The sequence below is a fragment of the Zootoca vivipara genome, chromosome Z1 (genome assembly GCF_965207765.1).
Source record: "Zootoca vivipara chromosome Z1, rZooViv2.hap1.1, whole genome shotgun sequence".
NCBI lineage: Eukaryota > Metazoa > Chordata > Lepidosauria > Squamata > Lacertidae > Zootoca > Zootoca vivipara.
This window is the reverse complement of record NC_142583.1, coordinates 18,492,983-18,511,565: the sequence shown is the minus strand read 5'-3', so window position 1 is coordinate 18,511,565 and position 18,583 is coordinate 18,492,983. Positions and strand designations below refer to the sequence as shown.

The following is an 18,583-nucleotide window of genomic DNA, read 5'->3' as shown; positions in this document are numbered from 1 at the left end:
AATTATTTATACTCGTATAAATATAACCCATCTGGTTGGGTTTCGCCATACTTTTGTTTTTTGCTTAAATATTCAAAAATTCTTCTTTTTCCTTTAGTAAACCTACTCTCATTAAAATCTGCCCTATTTTATTTTTTAATCTGGAGATTACATAGCTGAGAAGGAATAATAAACATTTCTTTTTACCAAGCTAAGACGAGTGTTTTTAGAATGGTGGCTGTTCTTGTGAAACCACTAAGCTCCCAGCAAGATAAACACAAGAGGCCAGCAGTTAATGCAGCTAAATTTATTCTTGCAACAGATTACATTTAAATGTGTAAAAAGTGGATAATGTTGAAAAAAACACTTTTCTGTTTTAAAATCAACTACTTCACATAATGCCAAGAGCTCTTACTGATAAACTGTGTGTATTTTCTCCTTTCTCTTTTGCAGATAGTGAAATAAATCAAACCTACTTCTGCTATTCACACTTCTCTCCCTCAAAATAACTATGCCTGCCAAAGAGAGGAGCTAATGATGGTAATGATAGAGCTCTAGAGAGGCTCAGCTTTTGTGAGCTAATGCAATAAAAATAGCAGTTTCCCTCCATATGTGATCTGTTTAATTGACTGCAGAGTTCTTTAACAAATAAACAAGTTCTTAAAGCTTTGTAGACGGTGCCATCTTTGTATTCAGCTTTCTGTAGGTTTTCTTCTACTCTGCTATTAAAGGCTTTGCACACAAAGTTTATCATTAAGAACTCTTTGTTACAGAAGTAGGATTGATGGCGTTCCATGCAAATTTCCATTTTTTAGGCATTTCTTCATCTGTATGAAAAAACATGTTTTTAAAGAAATAGTACTTGTTTTGTATAAACGAAGCAACAAGCAGCATCAAAGAACTGCTGTGGGTTGGGGCAGAAAAAAGGCAATAATTAAGCTATCACAAATGACTGGGTAACAATCTCCCTTCCTTCAATGGAGTACGCAAATGAGGTGGTCCGTGAGAGCAGCATCTAACTTGCTTTTTGTGTTTTTTAAAAATAATAGAAGTTAGCTTTACATGTTATTTTTGCCATTTTACTTCTACATATTCAGTTAATTAAAAAGGTGACTACAAATAATTACAAAAATCCTCTGTCTTTAGGCAACCTATAGTACACTGAGATTACTTAGCACTGGTGTGAGAGCACATCCAGTAATAAAGATATGTCAACATAATCGAAGAATATTTCAGTAAAAATAGAATAAATAAAATAAAAATATTTAAGCTGTATTTAACAAGTTAATCAAAAAAAGACATGAAACGTCCAAGGCATAGTGAACATGGCTGCCTTGTGCAATTATAAAGAATGCATAGATAACAGAAGTGTCACTACAACATTGAGTAAGTCATTGGCATTTGTTCGCATTCAACCCATACATGTATTTTGGCCATCATTGAGAAATGTTTTGTTTTTTTTGTCTGGTAAGAACTGCCTTGCTACTTTCTGTTTCCAGCAGTGGCCAGCCTGATGCCCTTTGGGAGCTCACAAGTGTGGCCTTCCCTATTTAGTCCTCAGCATCTGGTATTTGGAGACACTACCTCTACACATGGAGATTCCATAAAGAAGGTTCAGATAAAATAAGTTTATAACAAGTTTGATTTTTAAGGAGTGGGATGCAACTCTCAGCTGGTGGGACTTAAAATACTGAAAATAATAACAATAAAAAGTTTTAAAGCTTTTGAGGCTCTGCAACTAATCCAAAAGCTACTTGAAAAAGAAATGCTTGGTCTACTCAATGTTTTCAGCAAGCGTGTCTTGCATTTTCTTCTGAATGTGAAAAGGTCATACTCCAGAAAAACTTGATGCCAATTAAGACACAAATGAGTTAAGGTTTCCTGCTTATTTAATGATAATGGAGCATAGCCATATAACAGAAACTTATTGGTGTGCAATTTTATGATTATTTTTTTAAAAAAATTATTTGAGGAGGAGAGCTGCTAGTAGTCAGCATGTACTTTCTAAAAATGGAGAGAGTGAGCCAGATTATTTTTTTCAGGAGGGAACTGAGAATGGTAATACCTTAGCAAAGGCAGACCCAAGCATTTGCCTACTTTTGAAGTACAATGGATGTGACTTTTAGAGTAATAAAGCCATGAGGTTACACTCCTTAGGGTTACGGTACTTCTCTTGGAAGGTAATGGACCTTACTACCTATGTAAAGTTAACTAGAATATAAGGGTTTAGTCACTTTCCCCCCCATCTCTTTATGCATAGGCTCAGTTCTGGTCTTGTTAACCTGCAAACTATACATCATAAAAATGGGGGGGGGGGAGTTGCTAAGTTTTCAATTTTGTAGCTCTTGGGACAATTTGAGATAATTCACACATGCGCCTGAATTGGCGATTCAGCAATTGGTGACATGCAGTTGGATGTGTGACCTAGCTCCACTGAGCAGCGGTGTGTTTGAGGTGATATGGTGTCTCAGTCACACATGCAAGCCACTTCTCGAGGTGGTACTGATCAAGTGATAAACATGTGCATGAAAGCAAGCCCAATGCTGCTGCCTTTAGAGAGGTAAAAGCAAGTGAGCACAATGCTTGGTTTGCCAGCAGCTGTTCCTCAGCAAACCTTTTAGGATATGCGAGCCAAATGGAAGCAGCTGTGGATGCTGAGATGTGTGGGGTTTTTTTGAGCAGTGGACATCATCCCCCCAACTCTGCTGTTCCTAGTTGCTCCTCTTCCTATCATTCTCCAGCCTATTTCTGTCTGCTTCAGAAGCACAAGAAACTCTTGCACACACAGACATTTTTGTGTACTGAAACAGCACATGCAGCTCCAACAGAATCATGTCTGTTTTGCAGTGCGCACTCATGGTGTCAAGCTACAATGAGGTACAAATTCTGTCAAAACACACTTGCACGATTGTGCGCATTGCTTTTCCTAAATGGAAGCAATATTTGTGCAAGAAATAACTGGAAGGAGCATTTTTTATCTTGACACCTTTCGGGACTGACACTACTGATTGACAGTAGTGCAGTATTCTGCCTAACTCCTTACACTACAGATTGTTGGGCTACTACAGACTGATTCACACATGGCTCCACATTGCACTTGTGAACAAACAGGAGGTTTTGTGGCTTACTCCTGTATGCATTGATATAATCTCCTCTTTAGTAGTTTTTTGTGGTCTGGAGGAGAGTGCACAAACCCAAGCTTGCCTTCCCTTACCCTCTTCAATTGTACATTCGCCACTCTGGGGCCTGACCTCTGCTATGGCCCCAAGGCATGAATGGGTTCTAAGGCTTTTCCTTTGGCAGCTGTGCAAGTGAAAATGTGCTACACATTACACATGAAAAATATTAAAAACTATCCAAAACACATAGCATAAGGTGCAGTTAGAAGGAACTAGCGTGCGGAGTTGGTCGTGGGATTTGCAACAAGTTTCACTTGGCATTGCAAAGGTCAAACATGGTGGTCGGTGGGTATTACAAAATCTATTGGGAGATCACATAATTTCTTAATTTAAAACCAAAGTAAAACATAGCTCCTTGGAAGGCTGCAAATTAAAAGAGATCTTGTACAGCAAAAATGTCATTTAGGTGCGCTCAGCACCCAACCTCTATGGGAAGAAATGAAATACAGGACATAGTTCTAGTGATAGAACTTGAGTAAGGAAAAACCCATGCACATTCACAGTTACCTAATGCAAACCCTGTCATAGGAAAAGTAACAGGATACCTTAATCTTCCTTCCCCTTCTCAGTTAAAGAGGTTTTACTCATGCTGTATTGCTGAAATTCCATTTCTGATGCACTGATCCTTGTAGAAGACTGGTACCAGTACATTTTGGCTTTACTATTTTTAACCTCATGCACCTATCAGGTCCTTACCTTTGCTTCCTGCCTGTATCAGGGTAGAAACATTTAAAAGCATAGACCAACATCTATAGAAAATGCTAAGAAGCGCTTGAGCCTTAGTGTCACCAGTGCTGCGATTTATGTTTCGAAACAAAAAACTCCAGCATATGCTCTCAGACTGCTCTCTGAATTCCTAAATGACAAGCTCGATTTCAAAACTGAAGGGCATTTCAAAGGTGATGATCTGCTACGGGGGCAGTGCTTCTTTACAAGAAAAAAGCATGCAAACCAAATGTAGTTAATACCATGCGACAATAGAGCACATTATTTTCTTGTGCCTACATATGCCTGGGGAATGGTCATTCCCAGCACCGGCATGTCACTGAAACTGATACACATGTGATTGTCACAATTATAATATCGTTTGCACGCTCCTTCCAATCGAACTGCAATCTGCATAGGAAACTGTCGTGTTGAAACAAACCCAACTGGCTGACAGAAGATGAAAAATGGTTACTAGGGTGCACAAGAGGGAAGATTGGTTAATGAATGCAGTTTCTTTTTTTTAAAAAAAGCAGCTCAATATTCTTATTACAATAATACAATGGTAACTAATACTTGGTATGTACTTCAGTGTTAAAAATGAGGACAAAGTGCTGCAGGATACAAGGACTGCTTGTGACAAATCCCAACCAGGATGGGGATGAATATCAATTTGGGCATGGTTCTCTCCGAGGAACAATGTGCCATATTCCTTTCTGGTGTATGTGTGAATTTAAGTAACGTTCATAATATTTACACAGTTGGAAAACAGACCTTCCACTTCATGGTGCGAAACCTCACAGCAAAAAAATTAATCATGCTTCTTTTCATATCACATGATGGTGGCAAGAACGAGAGAACATGCTTTTGTCTAATATTATTTGATAAGGGTAAATTCTCTGAAGACAAAGCATCACCAATTTAAACTGGAAGGCCAAAAATCAGTTCATCTTCTTTAATGTGGCTACTGTATCTTCTGCTAGATGTTTTCTAAGAAACCATTTCCTTTCCTGCAGGGCTGCTATGGCGTGTCCGTAATGGGACGTTTCTGTTTCAAAGTGTCAATGAGGGACAACATCCCCCGTTTTACATTAGTCGTGACTCTTCTGGTCATCGAGTCTGCAGGAGGAGGAGGCGGCCGGACTTTTTGTGAAGGAGGTCTGGCTACCAAGCACTTCTGGTATCGTAGCTGAAAGAAAGCAAAGAAGTTCTGCAATCATTAGCAAGGCTTGGTACCTTGAACTTTCCTCACTGTTCTGCAACATTATTTAGGATTTGCTTCCGAGTAGGCAAGACACACACATATCATGATCCAACAAGCTTAAATGCAACCAATCAAGCTATGTATGGTGAATTTAAAAGTAACAACTATGTATGGTGGTTCATCAACCTCCTAATTTTGCTACCTGCATGGGTGGTTTGGTTCGTCACAAGTTTTGCAAATCTGCCCTTAGACATGACAATGACACTCGTAGATCCTGAGAGCAGGTCTTTCCTGATTTTTGGCAGTTCAGCACAATTATTACATGTCAGCGGGGACAACACATCATTAAGATACTGGATACACAACCACCCTTTCCAATACAAGGAGTAACAACTCAACATGTTGGCAGATTTGTCTTAAGTCCTCCACCTCTAAAAATCTAAAATAATACAATTTGATGGTGGTGGCTGGGATCAAACATTATTGTGTTCTGATGGCCAGAACTTGCTCTGCTCCCTCTCAGGTTAGTGCTAGTTATTTTCTCTATTAGCCCAAGGGAACAGATGACAAATTTGAAGGATGGTACTAAACCCTCTGGAAACAGATGCTGAATAATACCTCTGAAGCAGGGTACTCTGGTTATTCTCATCAATCTTACAATTTGTTCTTCCCATTGTCTCCTTTCTATAAAGACACATTGTTCTCTTGCAAAAGGCTGGCGCTTGTTTCCTTGACTCTGGTGCTTTATGCTACGTATCTGGTTTTCAGTCTGTGCACGTAACAGTTCACAATATTGACTGCTAATAGCATTAAAGCAGAGGAGGGGGAGAGAGCTGACACTAATATTTAGAATCATGGTGTTAAATGTTAATATCCGAGTGCAGAACTGGGGAGAGAATTGTAATTTATCAGGGCGCTCTGAAAATGAATAGAATTATTGTTTTCGTGTCATTTTGCGTTCATGCTAAATACTACAAAATAATATTTGAGGGGGATTTCATGTACTGGTTTCTTTTAATTTCCTAATATTTCTACAAATTGTACTACAGTTTTCTGTGGTCACTTACCATGCAAGCCGCCTGGACGGCTTCTGATACGTTGCCTGCATTGGGCTCGCACCAGAAAACGTGGCACTCAAAATGCTGGTTCCCCGTATCCATAATGAAGGCAAACGTATGGATATCTTTGCCCACTCCCATAAAAGACAAGAACCGCACACGACATTCCACCACAATTTCCTCTTCATTCTAGTTAGGAAGGAAGAATTCATGTTACTACAATTAAGAGTTTCAGAGGTAGCACTGAAGAACGAATTATTAGTCTGAGCGCTGGAAGCTCTGATTCCTGGAAGGTCACCAGTTATGGACCAAGGAACAAACCTGGTGTAACCTTCCAAAATGCACCAAAGAGGTGGACTAACTGTCACAGCACCCCGAGCTTGGAGGCTGATTTGCAAATAGGAATACAGGGTCATGCAGTTTCACACACAATGAAAACACTCATATTTATTTTTTAAAGGTTGCCAAGCATCTTAATAAACAACAACAACAACAACAACAACACTTTTATTAAAAAATTACCTTCAATCAGTATGATATGCAAGAAATTACTATAAGGGGCATCAACCAAAAACTAGAGGTTACTTATTGTCCTAAGCTACCTGGGGTTCATTCTATGCCCATCAACTTCTCAAAGTGGGGTAGAAAAATACCTGAGCATCTTGCCCATACTATGGATTCCATTTTTTTTATGGCTATACCATTTCAAGAGGACTAGAGGAGATCTCTGCTGTCCATGTCCATTTCTGTGCATATATTGCCTTGAGATGGCTGTTTAGAAGGTGATTAAAAATGACAATGACAACAACAACAGTCACCCTATTACAAAGCACTGCAGGGAACCATTGGACTCAGTGAGTAAATTTTAACGCCGTAAGGTTAATTTTGTGAGGCTGGCTTTATTTTGACACAAATTAACCATCTCACAGCTCAAACCTGATACACCGATTTCTTGTTGGTAATGTTCCTTTGAAAAACAAAACCCTATTAGGCTACTAGGGTATGTTGGACCCACTGTATTTATTTTTTTACCATGAGTCTTGTATTTCATCTAGCAATTTTTTGTTTGTTTCCGACTTGCTTGCTCTTCGGTTATGAGGCCAGTATTGCACATATAACACCTCATCTGTTTTCTTCTCCAGGGATTTCTGATAGTCCAATAAGGAATTTAGGTTAATATTGTGGGGTATAATGTACTTTGGAATGGAATATCAATAAAATCCGATTTTCTATGTTAGACGGCAGGCATTCTTGGAAACAGACAGGGCTCTGTATTTCTAGCTAGTATGGTTACCAGACGTCCCCGTTTCCTGGGGACAGTCCCTGGATTTACAAATTTGTCCCCGAATAAAATCCGTCCCTGGAATGTCCTCGGATTTCATTTAATGTCCCCGGATTTATATTTTAAGTGTTGTAGATTTATTAGAATGAATGTTGCGTGATTGGTTTAACGGCATAACACACATCATATGGGGACTTCCGGCGAGGCAAAATGGCGGGCGCCACGGCAGCGGGCAGCTCCTGAAGCCAGCCAGAGCCAACTGCGCTACCAGGCTGGCTCCGGGCTGCTGAGACTGCTGCCGCCACTGTTGAGGGGGAACTCGGGACGTCTGGCGTGTCAACTGGGGGAACCGCTGACACCACCACCACCCCGCGACCCAAATCGAGCCAGGAGCAAGAGCGCCCGGCCACTCGGAAAACCCCGGAGCCGACGCAGGGAGGAGGAGGAGAGGAGAAGGAGCAGAGAGAAAGAGGAAGGAGAAAAAAAGAGGGAACCCCGACTGTGCAGCACTGCTGCCAGAGCCGCCGCTGAGGAGAGGTAGGAGAGCACTGGGATAGCAAGGACACACGGCCGAGCCCAGGCCCAACCCGAGCCTACTCCACGGCCGATAGCGCTCAAGGGAGCAGGCTGGGGCTGAGAGGAAGGCCGCGCGACAGGGGAGACCACAGAAGAGAAGATATCTCTTCTTAATTTCTTTTTTAAAAAATAACTTTTTTAAAAAAAAAATTCTTTTCCAAACCAAAAAGAAGTGTCCCCAGATTCTTTGAAAAAAATCCGGTAACGTTACAGGGATTCACTGATTGATATTATCCAAAAAGTGCGGGTTAAGCTCGCTGAACTGTTAGACCATGACTGAGATCTATACATTTCCCATAAAAATCTTAGGCAAGTGGGTTTTCTTCTCCGTTTATTAAGCTGGTAGTTTTGTTATTTTTACAGGAGAAAATAGCAACATATGGCAGAAATGATTATCTTAAAAATGCCATGCATGCCACCAACGGTTGCCAAATCTGCTCTGGCTGTGCGTATGGTGGTTTCTATTTATCTCAAATAAAATCGACTAAAAGGGAAGTTTGAGGAAAACAAAGCACTGGATAAAAAAAGAAGGCCCACATTCTAGTATCAACTACATAGGAAGCATTTCTGGTTTTTAGAGAAGCCAGGTTGTGCCTTACTCCTTCGCTGATGACCGTCACTGTAGCATCAGCGACATTCATGGTGACAGGCACCCAGTCGTCTCGGCTGGAGGAGTCGATGAGGCTTTCTATAGCGGCATTCAGGGTTTCCATACCTGCCGTTGCAGAACAAGAGAGACAAGATCACGAACAGAGAGTCAGTGTTTTATGGTAGGAAGAATATCAGGCATTAAGCTCACGGGTGTGTGTGTGTGTTTTAAAGTAAGATTTTATTAAAGCTTTTTCATGATACAGTAAGATAAAAGAAACGAACCCAGTGCCTTTTTTCTGCCCACAGGGGTATGCAAACCCCCTAAACATTTTGTGAATCTAAGTTTGGCCTCATTGAAGGGCAGTATTTCAATAGGAGTAGGAAAATGAGAGTACCCCCCGCAAATATTTTTAAAGAAAAAAAGAAAGCACTGAACGAATCTAAATAAAAACAAAAACAGGGAAAGAAAGAGAAACGAAAACACCAAAGAAAACCCAGAAAATAAAGGAAAACATTATGTCTGATAGAGAAAAACTATTGCTGACATTTATTATTATTATTATTATTAATAATAATTAGAGAACCCCCTTTTGGACTTTTTGCATTAAAAGGAAAATGAATTAATCTATGTAGGCCAGAGGATTGGGAAAATATCGCCTAGTAGAAAGTGGAACAGTTGGGTGTCACTCTAGAGTGAATATTTTGAATAATTTCTTCTATGTAACTGACAGATGGAAAATCGGATGTCCTTTTTATTTTTCTTCTCACTGTGTGGTTTTGGGGCACACACTCCCAGCCTGACTCACATTGGGGTGGGGGTGTTCCGTGAGGATAAAATGAGATGAAACCTATAGATGCTACCCTGAGGAAGGGTAGACTAAGCATGCTAATAAAAGTAATGAAAAATAGGGGTGTCCAAGAGAAGCTGCCAACAAAGATGTAGAAATCTGAGCTGAAGCAGCTGTTTCATTCCTTCATTTATACACTGATATACACTAATGGCCAAAATTGTGGAAACCTTTTGGGAAAAGTGTGTTTCCGAGGTTCGATGGCTCATAGCACCTGATTGTCTCTCTAAACACTCATGCTCATTGGCTACATTCAAATGAAGGAAAACCACTGCATATCAACTTAAGTAACTTGTGCTTCCCTTTTCTGGTTATTTGGCTATAACTTTTGATAGAATACAGATAATTGAACAAACTTTGCTGCATTACATTCTTCCTTAAATTATCTTTCCATTGATACATAATTCTATGGTATAGTTCCAAAAAAAAGTGGTGTTACGAGCCATCAAAGCTCAGAAATACACTTTCCCCAAAAGGTTGACACAATTTTGGCCACTAGTGTAGAAAGAGGGGGAAGCAGTGGTGATGGATGGCGGGGTGGAAGTGGGGAGGAAGAGGAAGTGGCGCTCACTTGGTGACGGCAGCACTGCATCTGTGGGGATGGGAAGGGCCAAGCGGTGGTCCCACAGGTGGTCCGCATATGCAGGGCTTCCACCAACCCAGAGCTCCCTTGAACCCCATTTTTCCTTCGCTAGCCACACCCCTGTCCCGACAAGGATGCCAGGCCTGCCGGGAGTACTCCAGTACCTTTGTCAGTGCTAGATTTAAGGAGGTTCTCCTGCACAAGGTGTTGGGTTGAGGGAGCGCAAAATGGAAAATATCCATCACTGAGAATATAAATTTGGGGGGCGCCAAATTTTGGCCTCGCTTGGGTCAGCAACACAACTAAAGTCTGCCCCTGCCTCCACCGCTCTCTCGTGAGCCACCACTGGGAATCAACATGGTCCATTCGTCTTCGCTTTGTCAGTATTTAGGATGGAGCAGACTTGCAAAACACGGAACTGGCCAGGCTCCGAAGAGCCACTTCAGCTGGGTCCAAGCGTTTCGGCACGAAACTTTTATTTCTCTCTTGAAAAAGCAGCCACCCGCATGCAGTACCCCAAGCCGTGTTTTACAGTCAAAAGGGCTTTGCTATTCTGTATTGGGTGAGGTCAGCTCTTTTGAGAAATATCAATTTGAGGCTCTGTGCAAACATCTAAGTGGCATATGAATTAATAAGCAATAAGTTCAGACCTACATGTCATCATTCTGACCATGTTATTTCACATTTGACAGGCAAATCCAAATAATTTATCTTTCATGCCATGCACATCCCTGCAGTAACTCCTAATCTAGTAGAAGCTGGATCAAATCCTAACCGCCACATAATTAATTTGGAATATAACTGTCACCGTCTGGCCCCACAGTTAATATTGCTAACAGATCTGAATAACCATAACACCCGAAGTATGCACACTGAAAGTTTGCAGAATTGAGACGCGTATCCCTCACCTATTTTTATCCTCCGTCAATGAAGAACAGAGCACTCAGATGCTAAAGAGCAAACATTAAGGGAGTTTTGGACAAAGATTCAACCTACCCACTGGCTTAGCTACAGGTAACATGCCCAAGTACTGTACATGGAACTTCTGGACCAGCTCAGTCTTTGGTGTTGGGAAATCTACTGCATGGGAACAAAAAAATCGATTTCAACTTATCAAAATTCACATCAGGCAAAATATCCTTATTTCAAGGGCAGAATAAAATAATTCATCAGGTAGTCGATCTCTTAGGGATATCATTATTGATTCTAATAAATCTGTACTCCTTCTACCTACTATCGCACATTAAAAATGAGCCCGAGTAATTTCTGGGGAATTTTTTTAAAAAAGTACATCATCATCTTTTATTCTTGTAAAGTAAAAACAGACAAATCTGTTTAGCAGATCTTGCCTACTCCAAATAAAGCCAGAGAAATAAACCAATAGTCTTGTGGCATCTTAAAGACCAAGGAAGTTATTTTGACCTACGTTCAAGCTTCAACAGACTTAACATTACCCCTCTGGAAACACACTGTGAAAATTCTTTTTTTAAAAAAATGTTTAAGCGTTATTTATTAGTATTTAATTAATAAGTCACCTGTTTGAGACTACATAGTGAAGACAACATCCCAGTCACACAGTACCTTGCAAGGGAACATCCAGGGTGACGTTTGTCCGCTCTTGTAAAGAACTGCAAGCCACAGCTTTGGCATTCTTCCGTTCAGCCATAATCTGGAGAGGACAGTGATCATATTATTACTATTATTATTTATTAAATTTGTAGGCTGCCCTTCATCCATAGATCTCATTGTACAATCCTAATCCTGAAAGCCCATAAAAAGGAGTGTTTCTCTTTTTCACCATAACTCAGATGGGTTCAGGAACTACGGCTACAATCTTATGCACACCTACTTGGGAGTAAGCCTCATAGAACTCGTTGGGGTTTCTTTCCCAAAAGGATTGGGCTGCCTGCATTTAAATTTAAAGAGGCATGTTTGACAACCTACAGCTGCCATGCAAATATTGATGGAGGTGGTAGGAAACTTTACAGGGATGGGAGGTTTTTGTTACCTTTACCAAATGCACCACATCAAAAACCTTAATATATAAAACTTATTTGCAATCGCGGGTGGCACTGTGGGTTAAACCACTGAGCCTAGGGCTTGCCGATCAGAAGGTTGGCGGTTCGAATCCCCACGAAGGGGTGAGCTCCCATTGCTCGGTCCCAGCTCCTGCCAACCTAGCAGTTCGAAAGCATGTCAAAGTGCAAGTAGATAAATAGGTACCGCTCCAAGCGGGAAGGTAAACGGCGTTTCCGTGTGCTGCTTTGGTTCGCCAGAAGTGGCTTTGTCATGCTGGCCACATGACCTGGAAGCTGTACACTGGCTCCCTCGGCCAATAATGCGAGATGAGCGCTGCAACCCCAGAGTTGGTCACGACTGGACCTAATGGTCAGGGGTCCCTTTACCTTTTACTCCGTAACAACCCCTATGACTTTTGGGGGCAGAACAATTGAGTACGGAGATCTTGTCTGCAGCATAAGCAGTGGTAAGGACAAAGGTTATAGGCACTTCATGGGCTATCGTAAGACCTTTCATGTCTCCCCTCTGAGCTAATGGTGTTGATAAAATGCTACACACCTTATAGCAGTAGCCTGCCATAGGATATTATCAACAGATTGGCCCTAAAATGTGTTGAGCCATTTTTCCTCTGCTGCTAAACATTACCCTTAGAAGCAGCTTTTCCTGCACAGAAATGTATGCCAGGCAACTGTTTGTGTGGAAGCTTTGGTTTGGACCTATACTCTTACGTGGCACGGAAAGAGATTTCACTGAAATCGGGGAGACTTCATGTAATATGCTTGGGAGTGTCGTATGGGGGGGTATATTCACACAGCAAAAGGGAGAGGATAGAATGAAAACAAGAAGAAAGCTTGCCTTAGAACAGATTTCGTGCAGGCTTGTGGCAATGGCTTTTGCTGGCGTGTCACATCGAAACACGTGGCACTTCAAAATCCTCGTCTCTCGGTCTCTTGCTACATAGGCAAAGTCTCTGTACAAACAAAATGAATTACCTTATTCAAAGCAGTATCACCCACAGAAATACCTGCTTCGAAAAGAACACAAAGGAACAAAGAGCGCGATGGCTATGCTCTTGCCTCCAGCTTCTGAATGAAAACCACGGGAGAGGGTAATGGTCTCGTTCTTGCAGGTTCCCCACAGGCGCCTGGTGGCCACTGTCAAAACAGGACCATTGTCCTGATCCAGCAAGCTATTCTTCTGTCCTTAAAAGATGACAACTGAATGGTCAGAACTTCCTCGTTCCACATACTTAGTAACTATCACCATAAAAACAATTAAATGGGCCTGTCTCCTAGTGAGGGGTTCCAAAGCACAATTCCCTTTGTCGCAGAAGCAGAGCACATGCTCTCCATGCAAAGGGTTTCAGGTGCAACCTTTGGTGTCCCCAGGGAGCGCTGGCAAGGACACATGCCTGAAAAGTCTTGGGAGCTCTTGCCAATCAGTCAACAATACTTAACTCGAGGGCCTCACTTGTTGTTGTTTTTAAAAAAAGAGGTTTGGAATGTACTGATAACCTTGCTATAATAACCACATCAGATGCTCTTAATACAGATGAAAAGTAACCACAACAAATGATCTTAATGGAGACTGCATTTTTTGCCACTTGATCTTGACCAGGCCTTTAACCTTTGCTGAGACTCTGCTTAAGGAGACACTCTAAGCAGAGTCTCAGCAAAGGTTGCTCCCCCTGCTCTGAAATGATCACCCTGCCTCAATTCTCTTCCTTAGAAGTCCCCATGGAGGACTGAGACGCTAAAGGCTGTAAGAAGGCTATAAGCTTTCTGTAAATGCCATTATTCCACAAAGGGGGCAAAGCTGTCACCACAGGCAAAGAAATGGCATCGGCAGGTATCACTGGGGGTGGGAGAGAGGAGGAGGGCGGAAGGGAGCAGCAAACATCTGCTGCAAAATTATCCATCAGCATTAGCAATCAAATGTGGATCCTTCCTTCCGGCAAGGTCCAAATGATAAGGGGACTTCAATATTTAATCCTATCAGATAGGGAGCTCAGGAAAATCCATAGGCGCAGTTTGCAAGGGTGCTCCGCTGGGGCAGAGGTTCTGTTTAAAGGCTGCCGGAGAGAATGAGACAGGTTCGAAACCTGCTGTGCCTGAAACACTTTCCTCCCACGTGAACCATTCTGTAGCAACAATTCACCCCTTCCTTGCACGGTGACCTTGAGCATCCATGACAATGCTAATCTCTTGCACAAAGGCCAGGGGGGAGGAGGAGAGGTTACGGTCTCTGCAAATCCAGAAGTGTTCAATATTGAATACATCACCGGAGCCCTTCATCTTGGCTTTCTTATCTATCTCTCTTACTGTGGAATCCTTTCTGGGTCATTTGCTCTGTTAACCTCAATTCTGCATTAGCTCATTTCAAACAGATTAATACGAGGAGAGATTTATGGGGAAAACTGTTTACCTGATTTACTAAGGAATTTACAGGCTTCCCAGCTCCATGCTGGGAAACTTAAAAGATGAGGCAGACATCTGCATCGTGACAGTTCTTTGTAAGGCAAGTAAATCAGAAACCTTTTTGCATTTGGCTCTGGCATATGTGCATATATTCCATTTTACCCTCGCAACTACCCTGAGGTGAGATTAGCCTGAGAGGAAGTGACTGGCTTCTAGTCACACACAGAACTTTCTGGCTTTTGAATACCCCAGTCCAATGCTATGGAAGCCAGTGTGGTGTACTGGTGAAACCTGGGTTCAAAGCACCACGCAACTGGGAAGTTCACGGAGCAATCTTGGGGCAGTGGCTGTCTCTTAGCCTAACCTTCTTCACAGGGTTGTTGTGAAGGTAGAATTGGGAGGGGGAGAAGTATGGCTCCTTGAGCTGCTCAGAGGAAACTGACAAATAAATAAAGATTCACCACACTAGTACTTCAGTAGGGAGTGAGGGGCAGGGGCAATGAGGAGGTCAGATTATGGATTATGGAAGTCCTAGGGGCAAAAAAAAGGTCATGCTGTGTAAAGGTCTAGCTAGGTCACAGCTGAATCTAGGAATACTTTAACATGGACCCAGTATTCACTTTGCTGGATTCCTATACTTGATAGTCCCCATTCTCAGCAAAAAAAAAAAAAAAAACTGTTACAAAAAGAAGTACAACTGGCTTTCTTCGATGCAGAGGATAAACAACATGGGACGACCTTCATACCCACCTTGTAAGCTTATCAGAAGTAGTATGTTAAGACTAGGTAAACCCTGGCCTAATGCACCAAAGTTATTACAGTGGTACCTTGGTTTAAGAAGAGCTTAATTTATGAACAACTTGGATTAAGAACGCTGCAAACCTGGAAGTAGGTGTTTTGGTTTGTGAACTTTGCCTTGGAATAAGAACATGTTTCGCTGCTTGTTGAGTGTGTTCCATTTGTAAATTGAGTCCACCGCTGCTATGGGAAAACACACCTTGGTTTAAGAACGGACTTCCGGAATGGATTAAGTTTGTAAACCAAGATACAGTGGCGGAGCTTCATGCTCCGGTACCAGGGGCGGGGCATGCGTTCCAGGGCCGTGGCGTGCCTCCTGGGGACACGGCACACGTTCCGGGGGTAGGGCGCGCCTCCCGGAGGGGGATATGTTCACTGTGTAGAGGCTAAGGAGAGAAACGAATTGAGCTCGGCAAGACCTGATTAAGGGCACAGGACAGAAGGATGTGGTTCTGCGCTGAGAGGAGGCCACAGATGAAACATCAGGTGGTGCAATCATGACACAAACAGATTTTTACCAGCCATGCTTCTTATAACTTACATTCCTGGTACTTTTGTTTGCTTCAAATTATAAACGAGCCCTCGCTTCGCTTTTCTTACGATCCCTTTTTGCCAGTTATGCTCTTCCTATGTCAGGCCCATTGATTCTCCCTCTAGCTGGTAGTTGCCCTTTGGGTTTGTGTGTCGAATTTGGTGAGCCTTCCGCCTTTTTTATTTCTTTAAATCGCAACTAGGAGTGCCCAGAAAGAGAGAGGGTGCAGTTATTGCACCCTCAGCAGCTAGAAAGGCAACTGAGCACCACATGAAGGAGCTTTGGAGTCCGGACAAAAGGGACACAGCTGCGACTGAGGGAACCTATTTTGCTCTTTAGAAGAAACCTTTGTCTATGGGTTTCACCTGGTTCAGGAAGAAGTTAATGGGTGCAGTCAATTTGGATGCTCTCTCAACATTGCTCCATTCAAATTATGCCCCCTATTAAAAATGGTTGCCAAACGAGGCCCCCAAGCATAGTTTTCCAACACCTGCCACATACTGTTTTATGCAGAAACAGCCGTTCGCCAAAATATTAATTCTTTATGCATACACTCTGCCTGGTAGTAACAGCAATTATCAGCTAAAACTAGACTGAGCTGTTATTCTGAACCAAATCCGGAAAACAAGGGAGATTTCTTGGCAGGGCTGGAGGGGAGAGAATCAATTACATGTTATGGTATGCAAGGCTGTGGCTTTGTTGATTAGCCCAAGCACAAAATAATCCTTTTAATTTAAGGTACTCTGGTCAGCTTATTACAGAACAAGGTGGCCAGGGGAGAAAAATGGCCTCTTCAACTGAAAGAAAAATGATGAAATAGAACAAATATGGGGGGGGGGGGAATACTCCGTTCTTTTACTTTAATTCTTTTAAATGGTTATTCTTTGGGACTAATTGGATGGCCGTGCTTATTTAACACCCAGTTAAGCATCATTTAACTGTGCAATGATGGTTATGTAGCGACATAAAACAGAATTTATGTGACCACTGCCTGGTATGAACGAGGCTAGTCATTACACTAATGCCCCTTGAGACATCCCAATTAAATGCAGCCTGAAAGAATTTCTATTATTAGAAAAATGAAAGGGCTGCAGCCACAAATTCATGCTTAGAGTTGTAGCACGAAGTCCCACTTTTATAAGCCTTTAAAACATTGCACATAGGAAGCTTCCCAAGGGTGCAGCCATTCCCTGCTCCTGCATTCTCAATTGATCCACTGTCTTGCAAACAATGACTGTTTTCACATGTGGCGTTTAAATTGCCTTTGGAGATTCAGTCCCACTCTTGTTTTTCATTATTGTTTGTTGTCAATTGTTGTTTAGAATTAAGATGTCACAAATCCATTTGCTTACAGAATTCATTTATAGCCAATGACAATAAGCTAACCATGCTAAGAATTCTTCCCGTCAAATATTTTTCTGTCTACTGGTACACTCCAAAGAAAAATGACGTGTTGATTTAAGGGTTATTCTCAGAGCGGCCGATGAGCTTCAGAGTGGAATCAGACAAGGTAAAGTGTATAGTGTACGAATTAACTACTGGAAAACTTGGAACTCAAACACTTCAAACCCGGAAGTAAGTGTTCCAGTTTGCGAACTTTTTGCAGAAGCCAAACGTGCTCCATTTTGAGTACCACACTTCCGTTTTGAGTGTTACGCTTCCGTTTTGAGTGCCACACTTCCGATTTGAGTGTTACACCGAGGTCTGTCTGTTTTTGCTACTTATTTTGCGTTTTTGTTTTTGCGGCTCTTTTTTTTGTTTTGCTTTTGTGACTGCGTGGAGCCCAGTTCAGCTACTGATGGATTGATTGTGTGACTGCAGTACATTGTTTTATTGCTTTCATTTTATACATCAATGGTCTCGTTAAATAGTAAAATTCATGTTAAATTGCTGCTTTAGGAGTTGCTTTTAAAAGTCTGGAACGGATTAATCCATTTTGCATTACTTTCTATGGGAAAGCACGCCTTGGTTTTGGAACGCTTTGGTTTTGGAATGGACTTCCAGAATGGATTAAGTTTGAGAACCAAGGTACCACTGTATTTTGAGAACCAAGGTACCACCATTTTTTTTTTTTAAAAAAAACACCAAACTCACAGTTGGCCCTGGTACCTGACCTGTGAGATTGGCAACATAAGTACAAACCCTGTTGTTATTCAGCGAGGGGCTCAATTTCTCCAGGGCCCTCCTACTTTTCATCAACAACAGGGTTGGTGGGTTGGTTCAGATATGCTGGCCACACTAAGAACTTATATTGTGGAAGTATATGCTGCATAGAGAAACCCTGAATTGTCATGAAACTGTGTTTTGAGAGGTGCAAAGGGCCCTGTCCCTTGTACGTTGGGTCATTAATTCATGGACATACACGCGTTTCCATGTCGGCCACACGGACGCTTCCTTCCTGCTCATGAGAAACTTGCTTGATCTGAGGAAAATTAGATGCCCTCAAAAGCGCAACACACACAGCCGACATATTCCAACAAGCGGCAATTTCTGCAAAGTGTTTCACTCATTTCACCGCTAATCCTTTTACATCATTTCTGTATGCTATTTCTCTAACCTCCTCAGCACACCAGTCGAGTTGTAATTCATGGCTAAATGAAAGCTTATTAACTATTTTGTGCAGTAAGTTAAGACTGATTCTGCAAAAGTTGACACTCAAGGAAGCATGGCCTAGACTAGACAGTCAATGTTCTGGTGCAGAGCAAAACAAATCACACAGAGAACAATGTCTTCCTATCAAAACAAATCACACAGAGAACAATGTCTTCCTATCAAACTTTAGCCTTCAGCCTGAATTACCCATGGTCTTGTG

The 18,583-nt window shown here is 41.9% G+C and overlaps 1 protein-coding gene across 15 annotated transcripts in view; it reads right to left on the bottom strand.

Annotated features, from left to right (window-relative positions):
* Positions 1 to 271: 271 nt before the first annotated feature.
* The window catches only part of APBB2 (amyloid beta precursor protein binding family B member 2), a 162,904-nt gene continuing 144,592 nt past the window's right edge, over positions 272 to 18,583 (bottom strand). For 9 of the 15 annotated variants that reach the window (XM_035112957.3, XM_035112960.3, XM_088658922.1 and 6 more), the window contains 6 exons: positions 12,880 to 12,994; positions 11,587 to 11,674; positions 11,002 to 11,085; positions 8,583 to 8,698; positions 6,135 to 6,314; positions 272 to 5,052 (listed from right to left, as the gene is read on the bottom strand). In XM_035112957.3, the coding sequence (XP_034968848.3) occupies positions 4,885 to 5,052; positions 6,135 to 6,314; positions 8,583 to 8,698; positions 11,002 to 11,085; positions 11,587 to 11,674; positions 12,880 to 12,994 (751 nt within the window). In that variant the 3' untranslated portion in view covers positions 272 to 4,884. The remainder of the gene's footprint in view (positions 5,053 to 6,134; positions 6,315 to 8,582; positions 8,699 to 11,001; positions 11,086 to 11,586; positions 11,675 to 12,879; positions 12,995 to 18,583) is intronic. The other 6 variants (XM_035112961.3, XM_088658943.1, XM_088658914.1 and 3 more) reach the window with 2 other exon arrangements.